General features: G+C 43.0%; 1 protein-coding gene across 1 annotated transcript; it reads left to right on the top strand.

The window, feature by feature from the left end:
* Positions 1-2,586: 2,586 nt before the first annotated feature.
* Positions 2,587-4,121, top strand: LOC128739901 (uncharacterized). The gene is made up of 2 exons (XM_053835403.1): positions 2,587-3,384; positions 3,465-4,121. Exons 1-2 carry the CDS (start codon positions 2,587-2,589, stop codon positions 4,119-4,121), a joined length of 1,455 nt encoding a protein of 484 aa, XP_053691378.1.
* The last annotated feature ends 10,652 nt before the right edge of the window (positions 4,122-14,773 follow it).

Here is a 14,773-nt window from a genome sequence, read left to right as displayed (position 1 = left end):
TCTGTGAAGTCTTCTCATAGTTTCAAAAGTGTTCAGATCTCGGAGCTTCGTGTTTCTGCATGTTGTGGAGCAACGGATTGTGCAGAAATTCTCATCCATTTGTTCCGCAGGGTTTCGACTGCTTGCATGATCCGTTGTTGCCAGCTATCCCAACGCTAATACGGAACCGAGAACAGGTCAACATTCACCAACATTCACCAAGGTCAGTCAGAGATTATGTTTCGAATCGTTCCGGTGATGCTGTATGGACCTACAAAAACGATACGCACCTACGCGTTCGTTGATGATGGATCCGAGCTCACTCTAATAGAGCAAAGCCTCGCTGATGAGTTGGGCGTGCAAGGACCGATAAGATCATTATACCTAAGGTGGACCGGCGAAACACAGAAAATGTCGCAGTTTCTACAGGTCAACCTGCAGATCTCCGCTATGCATAGCTCACTATGAGTGTACACTATGTCCTCCCTGCAAATTCGTCCGCAAACGCTGCTACTTCCGGAACTTCAGAAGAGGTATCCTTACCTGGAAAGGTTGCCTCTTGAATCGTATAACGACATCAGTCCTCGAATTCTCCTCGGTCTAGATCACGCTATGCTTGGCCATGCCGTCAAGAGTCACGACAACGAACCTATCGCTGTCAAAACACGATTAGGGTGGATGGTGTTCGGAAATTGCTCCAACGCGAAGAAAGCTGAACGGTACGTGAATTACCACAGCGTAAAAAGCTGCGAATGCAACAGAGTTTCCGATGAGGATCTACACAAGATGGTGAAATCATACTTCTCGCTCGATAGCCTCGGGGTTGTGAAGCCGGATAACCTATTGATGTCGCAGGAGGATTAACGAGCACAAATGCTCCTAGAAACTCATACTCGTCGGACAAGCACCGGCCGATACGAATCCGCCCTCCTCTGGAAATACGATAATGTTCGGCTTCCGGACAGTGAAGCCATGGCGCTGAAGCGGTGAAGATGCTTAGAAAATCATATGAAGAAGGATCATGCGCTGGCCGAGGCGATACGGTCGAAGATCGACGACCACGTTAGCAAGGGCTACGTCAGGAAGTTAAACCCAGAAGAACTCCAGATTTCCAGATCTCGCGTGTGGTATCTTCCGATCTTTCCGGTCCTCAACTCAAACAAACCCGGTAAGATGAGACTGATGTGGGATGCAGCGGCCACCGTCCACCGAGTGTCGCTCAATACCTTTCTACTGAAGGGACCTGACCAGCTGACGCTTTTTTCCGTGCTGGTGATGTTCCACCAGGTACTGATGCGGGTAGAGGACCAGCACTGCCTGCGTTTCTTCTGGAAAGACGACGATCGTGCGACGCAGCCGAGTATTTTCGTAGTACAGGTGATGACCTTCGGAGCCTGTTGTTCATCAAGCACAGCGCAGTACGTGAAAAATAGTAAAGCAAAGCGGTTCGAGCGGGATTATCCGGAAGCGGTTGATGCAATAGTCAAGCGTCACTATGTGGACGACATACTCGTGAGCGTTGAATCCGTGGAAGAAGCAATCCAGCTGGTGCAGGACGTGAAAAGAATTCACTTTTCAGCCGGCTTCGAAATGCGGAACTGGATATCGAACTCTGATAGTGTGTTGGCCGCGATTAGTGAAAAAACCACCAAGGAGAAAAACCTTGACATCGGCGATGAACGCGCCACCGAAAAGGTGCTCGGGATGTGGTGGGATACCTCGAAGGACTGCTTTACCTACAAGGTTTCGGCTCATGATACGGAACCGTCGACCAACGAAAAGAGAGGTTCTTCGTACGCTGATGATGGTGTTTGATCCACTGGGGCTCATCGCACACATATTGATGTTTCTGAAGGTGTTGCTTCAGGAGGTCTGGCGAACGACGGTTGGCTGGGATGATCCAATTGAGGACCCCCAGTACGACAAATGGATATTTGTGGCTGGCAGTATTCCCACAGATCGCAACGATTGAGGTTCCGCGCTGTTATCGTCCGCTAACGCCCGTAGATTCCGTAGTGCAGATGCATACATTCGTCGATGCAAGCGAGAAAGGATTTGCAGCTACGGTATACCTTCGATTTGAGAATAACGAGACCGTCGAATGTGCGTTGGTCGGCGCCAAAACAAGAGTCGCGCCGCTTAAGTTTTTATCTATTCCCCGTTCCGAATTGCAAGCAGCAGTCATCGGCGTGCGTCTTGCGGATTCGATATTGAAATCGCTTTCGATCCACGTTAGTCAGCGAACGTTCTGGACAAATTCGAACCATTCGGCGGTTTAACCAGTTTGTAGCATTCCGCATTAGCGAAATCCTCGAAACGACAGATGTAGTTGAGTGGCGATGGGTGCCGACGAAACAACGTTGCCGACGAAGGGACGAAATGGAAGCGAGCGCCTGATCTAGCCGGAATTCCTACGTCACAAGGAAGAAGATTGGCCGGTGGATCAGTTTTCTGGGAAAACGACGGAAGAAGAACTTCGAAGAACTTCACAGTTTACCCAGTGATCCGCCAATTCGTACACAAAACTTCTCGAAGTGGTCCAAGCTGCTACGCGTAACGGAATATGTTCTACGGTACATCAACAATCTCAAACGTAGCTGCTATGGGATGCCACGAGTACTTGGGCCGTTGCAGAAACAGGACTTCATCGACGCAGAAAATCACCTGTACCGCTGTGCACAGTTAACTGCCTTCGCAGAGGAAACCGCCATCCTCGCAAAGAATCGTTCGTTGTCGAATACAGTGAAAACGATTCCTAGATCTAGTTTACTCTATCAGTGGTGTGCATTCCTAGATGAAAATGGTGTACTACGTGTCAAAGGTCGCACGAAAGCATGCGCATTCATCGCTAGAGATGCAGCTGAACCAGTGATTCTTCCGCGGGATCATCATGTTACCCGCCTCATCATCTCATCAGTTCATGAAAGGTTCAACCACCAGAACCACGAAACAGTGATCAACGAAATACTCCAACGCTACCGCATTCCTCGCCTGAAAGCAGCGTATCGCCAGATCCGGAAAGACTGTCAGATGTGCAAAATCCTTCTCGTTAAGCGACACCCTCCAGCAATGGGAGACCTTCCTCCAGCTCGGCTGGCCGCATTCAGTCGACCCTTCACGCACATGGGAATCGATTACTTCGGTCCGATATCGGTGTCAAGTGGAACACATATAGAGAAACGGTGGGAAGTTATCGCCACCTGCTTAACCACTCGTGCCATTCACCTGCAGATCGCTTACACACTGACAACTGAATCCTGCGTTATGGCTATCCGAAATATCATGGTTAGGAGGGGAATTCCTGCGATGATCTACAGTGATCGAGGAACTAACTTCCGAGCTGCTAGCAAGGAGTTGCAGAGCGCAACAGCGAAAACCGACCACGACGCCCTGAAGAGCGAGTTCGTCTCGAGCAATATGGAATAGTCTTTCAATCCTCCCATCACACCTCACATGGGTGGAGCGTGGAAACGTTTAATCCGCAGTGTAAAGCAGAACCTCGAAGCCGTGCAGACGAGCAGACATCCAACACACGAAGTCTTGAAAACACTTTAATAGAGATCGAGAACATCGTAAACTCTCGCCCACTGACCAACATTCCTGTGGATGGAGGCGATCATGGGGTATTGACGCCCAACCACTTGCTGTTAGGGTCAGCTAATGGTTTGAAATCCTGGGTCACTCTGGACGATAGCCCTGTCCCACTCAGGAACAGCTGGAGACATTCGCAGGTGTTAGCAGACACCTTCTGCAAGCAGTGGGTTCGAGACTATCTGCCTACGATTACTCGTAGGACCAAGTGGTTCACTCCGGTGAATCCGATTATGATCGGAGATTTGGTGATCACTGTTGATTCGAAGCTTCCTCGAAATTGTTGGCTGAAAGGTCGTGTCATCGCTACGTGTCTGGCTCCAGACAGCCAGGTGAGAAAGGCGACAGTGCAAACCGCATCCGGCGGCATCTACGAGCGACCAGCGGTGTCTCTGGCGGTCCTCGACGTAGGCGTAGGAAGGAATACACTTCATCAGGAGCCTTCGCGCATTCCGGGGGGGGGAGTGTTGATTACGCCCCGTCGAAATGCACATCTAGCACCACTGACAACCTACACCACTGATCGTCAGGCTACACCCATTGTCATTTGAGGGATTGTCGCCCGAGGATCGGTCAAATAGGGCACAGTATGAAATATGTAAACATTGTACATTGTAAGCGATCGGAAAGCTAATTGATATATGCTGCTGCTATTATTTTCTTAAAGCTATAAAATACTTAAATATTAACTTAAAATAGTGTTAAAAGTAATTCCTTAAACCTATTAGTAGGGCAATGTCGTCGTGGTTGGACCATCTTTTGGTCCACAAATGTCATTTCAAAAGAAGTCCAACGATAAGTCCAATATAAATCCAATTTAATGCCTACCACATTTTTAATTTCAAATTAAATTTCCAAAAAAATCTTCAAATTCTCTTTTAAGTCCGATTTTTATTTTAAACTTTCAGTATAAATTGCTTGAAATTCAAGTTTAATTTCAAAACCAATTTTAAGTCCAATTTGCAGTTCTATTTGAAATAAAGCTTCAAGCTTCAAATTCAAGTCTGATTTGATGTCCTATTTGAAGTCCAATTCAATTCTAATTTCTAGCCCAGTCCCAAGTCTAGTTTCTAGTCCAATTTCTACTTTGATTTTAAATTCAACTGCATTCGAAAGTCCGGAGTTTTCAACCTAATCTTCCAGTATTTTTGTGATAAGCAATTTAATAGGTTATTCATCCTACGATTAATTGATTTACCAGGCCAATACAGTCTTCTTTTGTTTATATCCGAGCACGTTAGGGGGCATGTTGTTCAAAAGCGTTCAAAAAATATTTCAGAAAATTAAAAATCAGTAATCTAACCATTTTTATGCAAATATTTCGTTCAAAAAAGCAATCCGATAATGTTTTATGTGGTGTTGCACTCTCTCTGCTGAGACCCAAGCACAAAAAATACGATGCATGTCATATGTTTTTGAATTGAATGAAAATAAAATGAAAATCCCTTTGAGCTTGGGATTGGAATTATTGTCATGTTTTCAAAGTAGCAACCGAAGGTTGCATGCATCATCCAGGGGTAGCCGATGATATACCACATACATCGGGAACAACAACTGCATGACTGCAAACCGTACATTTGCGTTTGACCAATTTAGTATAATTTTTTGTGCATTTGCAATGCTTTCCAGTAGTTTTATCAATCTATTTGTCATTTCGACGTACATACTTCGACTTGATTATTTATGACTGAAAGTACGAAATGAAAAACATATCCACTCAGTAGCCACGACCGTCATTCTAACTCTAAATCAATCGAGCACTAGCTCATCCTTTATTGGGCATTTTTGTTTTCCGTGACGCTTATTCAATGTTCAATGTTATTCAAAGTTTGCATCAGTTTCAATGATTCAATACCAATGTTGAATATTTTAAATATAGAAATATTTACCAATTTTATGAATCTGTATTTATAGTAGTCATTTAATTTCTAAATGGTCTATATTAAGCGCTATTGTTTTGAAACAGCTATTTTCAAGTTACCTACTAAGTATTTAATTTAATGGATTGACATTATATGTGACTTTCTAGAATGGTCAACAAATGAAAGGTGCTTCATCATTCATTCATTTATTGAAGTCAAACTATGCGCTCCTGAGTGTGAAAACTCTTTCTTCTGCAGGTCGATAGCAGTTTTGGTTGCCTGGCATCGGTTTTAAACCCGCGTTTCACAAAAGATGGTTCTCTCGTCTATCGGTTCCCACCTCATCGCATCGGGGCAACATTAGCCTTCGGACTAGGTAGGAACTAAACTTCTTGTTACTCGGTTCCATTGTGGAATTTTCTCTATGGGAAGGCAAAACATTTCCAGCACGCCCTAATTTTCCAAGAAGTAGAATATATATTTTAAAGTCAAGCTACATTTTACGGTTCGCTTGATCCCCGAATCCAGCCCAATCGGTAGTGGTTTACTATGTTTCCGGTATCTTCCCGAACAGATTTTTTCTTTCCCCATTCTTTCGGAACACTCACACCAAAAGCTTACAACATAAAATGTTTACAGTAAACTTTAATTTCCGATTCCCGCATCCTTTCGAAAATATCTAGCTGCAAAGCTTTTAGTAGCTGACGTAGTGAGCTACTGAAGCTAATATTTTAAGAGAAGCTTCACTTTTGCTCTAGTTTTCGGTTTTCTCATTAAGAAAGGGTCCATCCCAGATTAACTTGCTGCTTTTCACTCTTTAGCACCAGACGTTTGAAAAGTGATCCAAGGAATCACTTGTCCCATGTTTACGTTTACTATTTTTACAACAATAATTAAATAACCAAAATGGTGAATGACCAACTGGTTAAAACCATATTAAACAGCAACAATAAAAAAAATAACCAAAAGAGTGAATTTCGAATTTTGTCCAAGGAAAATTATCAGCTGGCAAGAATGGAATAGAAAATTGAAGCCAAAGAGAATTAATAGAAAACAAATCGAAGTTTTCAAAGTTGACCACACTTTCCTAAGCCGAGTAATTTTTTTTAATTGCGTTCGCTATAGTCTAGAGCATATTGATATTAATCATATAGCTAGTATTAAATATTATATAAGACACATGTAAGCACTATATTAGTTGGAGAATGGCTGGATGACTCCACTGCCGACGGTTACCTGACATGTCTTTCACTTGTCGCCACGATAAATTTCCGTCTATAGCCTGGATATCGGTGTTTAGTGCTGCAACGCCCTGAGCCTCTCACAACGCTCCGCATTATATTGGAGCAGATCAACGAATTCCAGGACTCTCTTCTGCTGGTGTTCGTTGACTTCGAAAAGGCGTTCGATCGACTCAATCACGAAAACATCTGGGGCGCACTTAGGCGTAGAAGAGTTCCAGATAAGCTAGTCCATCTCATCGTTATGGATGAGATATTAGTTGGAGCAATTGACAGTAGACCAAATCGAGGCTTGCCTTGGAATCCTCTAACGATGGAGCAGCTAAATGATCTCGACCTAGCCGACAGCATTGTCTTGCTCGCACAACGCCGAAACGATATGCAGAGCAAGTTAGACGACCTATCCGGGAGCTCCCAGGCAGCAGGTCTCACAGTCAATGTAGCGAAAACTAAGTCTATGGTAGTGAACACTGACAATTCCACCAACTTCACAGTAGCGGGACAACAAGTTGAGCAGGTAGACACCTTTCAATATCTTGGTAGCCAAACAACGCCCGATGGTGGTACCAAGACTGATATAGTCACACGGATCAGGATGGCCAGGGGTGCCTTTGCAAGTCTGCGAAACATTTGGTGCTCAAACCAGATTACTCAACGTACGAAAACCCGAATCTTTAATTCAACCGTTAAATCCGTACTGTTGTATGCCTGCGAAACGTGGTGCGTGTCAGTGGAGACAACGTGCATACGTCAGCAGTGGAGATCTCTGATTTCATCCCTTTGTTCCGCCGGACTGGCGGACATGGACACATAAGTAAGTAAGTAAGCCCCAAGCCTCTGGGTCTGCCTTTTCTACGTTGTCCTTGCGGACTCCAGGTGAGCGCATCTCTGCAGATCTCGTTCGCTCGTTTCCAATCCACTTCAATCTGTTCGACCTACTTCCACCTCCATTCTCGAATTTCCTGTTGGTTTTGGCCGTTGAAGACATCGACGAGGAAGTTCCTCGTTGGATATTCAGCGTTATTAGGTCACCAGGCACGAATGATATATCGCATGCAACTATTAACAAATACTTACAGTTTTTGCGTTGTCTCCGCTGAAACGCACCATGTTTTGCAGGCGTACAGTAGTACTGGCGTCGGAGAGTAGCGTCAATCTTCCCCTGGATCCGGTTAAGGATTACCTTGCAAAATACTTTACGAAGATACAGAGTAACATAATGCCACGCTAGTTACCGCATTCAGCTAGAACTTATTTTCTGGGACTTTAACCAATATGTCCAGCAGAAAAGCTGTATAGCAGATGCATCACCTGAGCTGACAAAGATGGGACATGCTTTGAGCATCTTGACGAAAATGCAGTCTCTTTCTGGAGCTCTGTTAAATTTCATACTTTTGATTGCTATCTGATTTTCGTTCAGTAATGTTCCTTACAGTTGACGAGAAAAAGGCGACGCAATGTTGATGTCATGTGCTGCTGGTATTGCTAGTCTCTGACGTTTGAAATTCGCAAGAGTTGTTCAAAATATTCAGTCCATCACTTAAGCTGTTCTGTACAGTCGGTTAGTAACTAACCAGCTCTATCCTTTAGCGGCATCTTAGTATTCATCTTGGCACTACTAAGGCGACGAGAAATAATATACAACAAATGAATATCATCATTGGCCTCTTCTTTGGCTATGGAGTTAGGCCAAGCTCTCTTATCACGCCTATAAACTTGTTTAACAGCCCTTACCAGTGCGGCGTATCGTTGACGAGCAACTGTCTTAGCCTCTCGATGCGCGCTTTGCCGAAGACTTCGTCACTGGTCGGAATGAAGACGTTCTTGATGCCGGTCCATTGCTCTTTGACGGTTCCACCAGGTGGCAACTCCGAGGCTCGGCACTCAAGTTGTTCGACAAAGGGCCTTTTCATCTCAGGATTCTTCAATCGGCGGACGTCGTAATCCAACTTTCTCCTTCCGTCGTTGGATACGTGCAACACGTAATCGTATCTCAGCCATAGCAAGGTGAAGGTCGGATGCAATATTAGCGCTCCGGTTGTTGCGTACATCAAGAAGTCTCCTTCGCTATTTCTGGCTGATGCAGATGTGGTTGATTTGGTCCGTCGCGGGAAACTCACGTGACTTTATATGCTGGTTTATAGGGAAAGAGCGGTCCACCAATGACCATGTGCTAATTACGTCAAAATTTTGTAAACAACTCCCCGTTTTCGCTCATCTCTCCTAGGCCATGACGTCCCATGACGCATTCAACGTCTGCGTTGTTTGAGTCACTCTTCGCATTGAAGTCCCAAGTGGATTCCGATGTCACCCTTCGGGATGTTTTCAACCGCGCCGCGCAGCTGGCTGTCTCTTTCTCCTGCTAGTCGGCAGCCTCTGTTGACTCGTGGCACAGGGTTGCAGTAAGGTTTCTTATCCGTGTTCTGAATCTTACATTCTTTCTTATGTGCCCATGTCCTCTGGCCCAACAGAACAAAGAGATGAAATCAGAAATCTCTACTGCCTTTCATGAGAACCTTTTACCAGACAGGTTCTCGTCTACAGCCCGGATGTTACTAGCTAAGCTGCGGCACCATAAGCCTCTGGGTTGTCTTTGCGGTTTCCTGCTGAGTGCTTCTCTGTGCATCTCGTTCGCAGCCAAAACATCAGCGATGGCCATTGCACGGCAAGCGTCGCGACGTAGCTGAAGCCGAAGAAGCTGACAAGAAGTTAGCAACGTCCCTCCCCGCCAATATAGACGACGAAGGGCATATTTAGTGAACAAACCAACGTTGGAGGTTTTACAATACGAGATGTTAAAGGGTGTCCCACATTAAATTGCCTCACAGAAAAACGCTGTAGAAAATTGACTAGTTGACCGATCTTTTCATACTCTCAGATAATAAAATAGTTGAATGCTGAAGTTGATTATTGTTTCAAATGACGACAACTGAAGGTCGGGCACGATTTGTCGATGTTGACTATGTTAAATATTTTATACGTTGTGTTGTAGCAATTGTTACTCAAATTCAGTTCATTTGCGTTAAAAGCTACTGATCTTCTACTGAATATTTGATAGAAAAGTAAAAAACTTTAAAACCAATCGTCATGGTGAAGTGAAGTCCGTTTTACTGAAGCTGGTTAAACCCAGTTTTAAAGCGAAGTGGGGTTGCTCCAGTTGAAACCGAAGCTTCATTGCTTCATTGTCGAAGGACAATTTGCAATTGACGGTAACATTGTCGGGCCCTGCGCTCGCTATACTGTGAAATTTCAAACTTGAAAGTGTTAAACAAATTTTCTTCCCGGGGGGGGGGGGGGGGGGGGTGTTTGAACCCCCAAAACCCGCCCCCGTCGCTACACCCATGCCTTGAAACATTGGTTTTGTCCATGAAATTGCATTTGATGAGTTATCCGTATCTTACATACATTATTAACCACTTCTACATGATGAATTTTGAGAAATAAAATTTGATTTCAGAGGAAAACGTAAGTGGTGTTAATTTTATTTTGCACCTTTTTTGATATTTCTGGGGCTCAAAGTAACGGTTAAACGAAGCAAATCATTGAGACGATGCTTAATAATTTAACTGTTTAATTCCAGGATGGGTTGTGCTATTTTTGCTTCGCTTAGTGTATACACAGAGCCCCGTCGTTATCAAATGCTAGTAATAAAGAAACTATACGCTTATAAACTGCACCACACATTAACTTCAATATCTTTAGTTCACTCCCGCTCAAAATCACTGCAGACAATTGGACTCAATGCCATTACAATGGGAGAAAATTCCAATTGAAATTCTAACTGTTACCACTCACGCCCTTAGAAAGTAGGTAAGTGTCAGCTGCAGTTCTATTCGAACACAATTCAAACAAGGCGTCCCCAAGCAGCTTCGTAGCCTGCAATCAATGAGTTGTAATTGAACGGGATGAGTTGGCATTATTCCGTACCCACCGTGTAACTACTATTCCCTATTTCCCTTTGTGGACACATGGAGTGAATTCGGGAATTTAATACTGTTTGATTGACCTTCAAGATATGTCCCTATTTCAATGGAACCTCATGAGATGAAAAGCCAGAAGTCGAGCGCTTGTGCTTCGACAATAACCATTTATTCGAAACTAATTGATTTCGATGTTATCCCGCTGTGCGTAGATTATTTGATTGTGAATTTGAATTGAATTCAATATATCCTATAATACATTAACCATGAATTAAATAAAAATATCAAATTGTGAAAATTCGGTTAGATCAGTGGTGCCCAAGCATAGGCATGATGCGGGCCAAATCAGATCGCCCATGAATGCCGCGGGCCGCAACCATTTCTGACCATTCATGTACATAACAAAGTTTGAAATATGCAACACCAGAAACCATTTTTTTTAGGAATCACTGCAAGATTTACATTTGAAAGCATTCAAATCCACAACATGCACGAAGCATTACGACTAAACTGAGTGACCCCTATGTCATTAAAAAAAATTCTCATAAGTCCATCATCTTTCAAATCAGTCCGCGGGCCGCACGAACCATCTCGGAGGGCCGCGGATTGGCCATCACTGGGTTAGATCTACGCTTGTTTTAGTAATAACTGCAAGTTTATTCACTGCTGACAAATGATTTACGGGGAACTGTAAAAATCCAATTATGGTTATAACAGACAATTGAATTTCGTAGATGAAACAAAATCTACTGGATTAGGTCCTTGGTCCTGAATTCTTGATATGTTAATACCACACTACACGCAAAAAAATCTAATCTTTTGCGGTCAATCAGAAAATCCATTCCACTGTACACGTACGGAACGTACTGCGTCACTATCTCTACGAAATACATCATCCCAGGACAATAGCAGCGAAAATTCTGGAACGAGGATGGCAGTGAATCAGATACATCTTGTGGAGGAGAGGCGCAAACAAAGAGAAGCTCTCGATTGGAATCCGCAAGGAGCCTTTCTTGGCGTAAGTAAAAGCCAAAGTAAGTAATCGCCTGCAGTGAAAATCCTTCCCGTCATTCTTATGTACGTTCTGGCTGGTGCAAACCGGTAAGTGTACGTAAAAAAATAATCAATTTCGTTATTTCAGAAGACCAATATTATTGTTTTTGTTCATCAGAATCAATGCATTATAGATCCATACTAGACTCTATATCCCATTTTGTTAAAACATGTAGTTTATTATTATAATATTTGCAGCAGAACATAGGAAGCTTACCCACTTCTCTAACAAACATAAAAGCAACTCAATAGCCAAATAAACAAGCACGAAAGCAAGCCATTCTCAATCAAACTAAAATTGGCTTGCACTTGGATGATTTTCATAGCCTCCAGAACGCTTCTGGTAAGCGAAACTGTCGGATCGATGAAGATGAAAGCACTTGCCTGAAACAACACAGTGGGTATGTATAATAACAAACTAAAGTTTTGCTTTTGCCAAAGAAATAAATGGCCGTGGCAATGCAAAGTCAACAACGGCATACATACAGCGGAAATGTGAATAATAATCCATTTTGTTTATTTGCCATTATTTTTCACAGTGTAGGTATGTATTTGAACCGTTGTCTTGATCTTGCTACAACAACAGTGTATCAAAGTTTTACATTCCTTCGAAAAAAATATTTATACATATAAGTTTTTGCAAATTCTGGCATCATTACAGTAGAAATGGATAACAATTCAAGGTAGGACTGAACGGAATTCGTAGTATTGTCAATGTTTTCTAATGTAAACTGTATGGTTGTACGCTTTTCTGCTTATTTTTATATTAACTTTGTAACGATCTGATCACGGGAAGCGGAAGAAACATAATAATACGCAGAATTCGCATAAAAAGTATAAAGGTCTGTGCGTAGGGGCACGATCGCTGGGTTGACGTAGAACAACGAATGTAGATACAATTCGATAATGTTGCTTTCAAATGCTCAACAGTTTGTTTCCAAAATTAATCGATAATTTGTCGCAAGGTTAGCATTTGGTCCGCCCTGGAGCGCCCATTTCGAAAACCGCACTGGTATTGGCCAAGAAAAATCGCCTGCAACGGCCTTAGTCTATAAAACAAGATGCGGAAGAATTTTGTATGCAGAATCGAGGAGAGTAATGCCTCGAAGATTACTGAATTCGAGTCGATGGCTCTTTTTGTAATTAGGGCTCGTAGTTCTTCCTCAGTAACCAAGTATCAATTCTAAAGTCAGTTGGTTTTACTTGCATTTTATTAAACTTCTATTGCGGTATTTCCATTACCTCTGGTTTTATTGTAGTATTACACAATACCAAGAGGCTACGACTCAAAACACACTTATAGCTAGCTAGACAACCATAATAAAACTGTTAATAAAGCAAATTTATTGTGGTTGCTTATATTACCATGATAAAACTAGTTGGATGCACCACGTCTCTTATAAACTTACCATAAGTATGGCGTAGCAATACAAAATGGCGCACCAAATTGATCTTATCCCAGTTGCTTGTTGTTTTCAAGCGAGGCCATATTGCCATATTCTAGTATTTTATTTCAGCTCATAAACGAAAATTCATCAAAGCAAAGTGTTTTGCAGGAAGAAAATTGCAGAATTTCAATGGTACGTTGATTACCAGCGTCAAACCAAGAGAAAACCTCTTGAAAAGCCTCTTCCAGCACCCAAAATTGCCAGAAAATCATTAATAATGATTGTATTGCGTATTTTCCAAGTAGCTGGCAGGCAGCCATGTTGCCGATGCCAACATGTTAACGTTAGCGTAAACGAGATATCATATATTCACCACTCTTCACACAAGTTAGCTCTTCAGCTGTCAGTGGGGCCCACGACTCCTGAACCCGCAGTGATGTTAGCCCTTGTCAACGCAAAGCAAATGAGATAAAAGTGCCAGTTAGCTGGGATTTTCGGCTTTCCAGTCGGTTTTATATTGAAAACGGCTTTTTATAGTACCTAACGGTTCGGCCAAAACTAAAGGCCGAAACGTCAGGCAGTATAAAAAAGTCGTTTTCAATATAAAACTGACTGGAAAGCCGAGAATCCGCAATACAATATATGTACCTCAGTCGATCTTAACAGCATTAATAATGATATTTATCAACGAAACAGCGCCATCTATGAGATTCTCGTTTTCGAAAGTTTTTTCACAAGTCAAAGAACTGGGGTGACATTGCGCATCTCGGTTCGAGTGATTTTGGTTCGTTTCGACCACGTTAAACAAATGGGCGTCTCGAACGAAAATCACTCGAAACGAGATGCGCAATGTCACCCCTGGTTCGGGTTTTTTGTATGGATATTATCTCTACGACCAGCATTTTGATCTGTTGTGATATCATCCAGGTGTAGTTCTGCACTTCGTTATTTTTGCAGTATCGCTATAGAGGGAGCGAACTACTTATTATCCGTGCTTAAAGTGTCGGTGTTTTTTACTCCCTTTCTTCGTTCTACGCTTCGTCCTGCTTTTCAATCAATCTAGCTTTAGAGTCGGGAGGTGCGGAGACTAGTTATAATTTGTCCTTGGACAAGAGGCTTTATTCGCCTCTCGAGCAAGTATCATTCTTATAACCAGCCCCGGCTACAGGCTTCATAGCCGTTAAAGCAGAGTTCAGCACAAAGTGAGGGTGTGTGTATATGTGTCTGTGTTCCTTACTACTTTTTACATTACAAATCGTTTCTCGAACCCAGGTAGTGGAACAAGTTATAATTTGCCCTTGAACAAGACGCTTCATTCGCACCTCAAGCAAGTACCACCCGTATAACTTGCCCTTGCAAGAGGCTTTCATTGTTAGTAGTTGCAGAATACAGTAGGAAGGATGTGGAGGGGCCTGAGAATAAATCCATGCTAAAGTAACTTAACATCGAATACCCTGATTCTACTAAGATTCATACCCACGACCACTCGCTTGTCAAGGCAGACTCGGTACCCTTGCGGCTACAGGGCCCCGTTCGGGTTCATTCTAACTAGCTACAATTCTCTAGCCAAGAAACATACCATCTAGCTATAGATGTGATACTGGCTTTCGGACACGGGTTTCGTGCAAAAATATTTATATTTCGTTTAAAGTCGACGTTTCGAAGGATATCCATTCATCCTCAGGACAGAACGTATGCAAATATTTCCTTTGTCAAGTAATTCTAACGACATCTACAAG

Source organism: Sabethes cyaneus, chromosome 3 (genome assembly GCF_943734655.1).
Source record: "Sabethes cyaneus chromosome 3, idSabCyanKW18_F2, whole genome shotgun sequence".
Taxonomy (NCBI): Eukaryota; Metazoa; Arthropoda; class Insecta; order Diptera; family Culicidae; genus Sabethes; species Sabethes cyaneus.
The sequence above is the reverse complement of the archived record's forward strand: the minus strand, read 5'-3'. Positions and strand labels throughout refer to the sequence as shown.

Excerpts from the sequence above, each read along its gene's own strand:
- LOC128739901 (XM_053835403.1), top strand. The coding sequence starts at position 2,587 with ATGCCACGAGTACTTGGGCCGTTGCAGAAACAGGACTTCATCGACGCA. Across the intron at positions 3,385-3,464 it reads ACGCCCTGAAGAGCGAGTTC|TGTAAAGCAGAACCTCGAAG; the intron begins GTCTCGAGCAAT and ends TTTAATCCGCAG.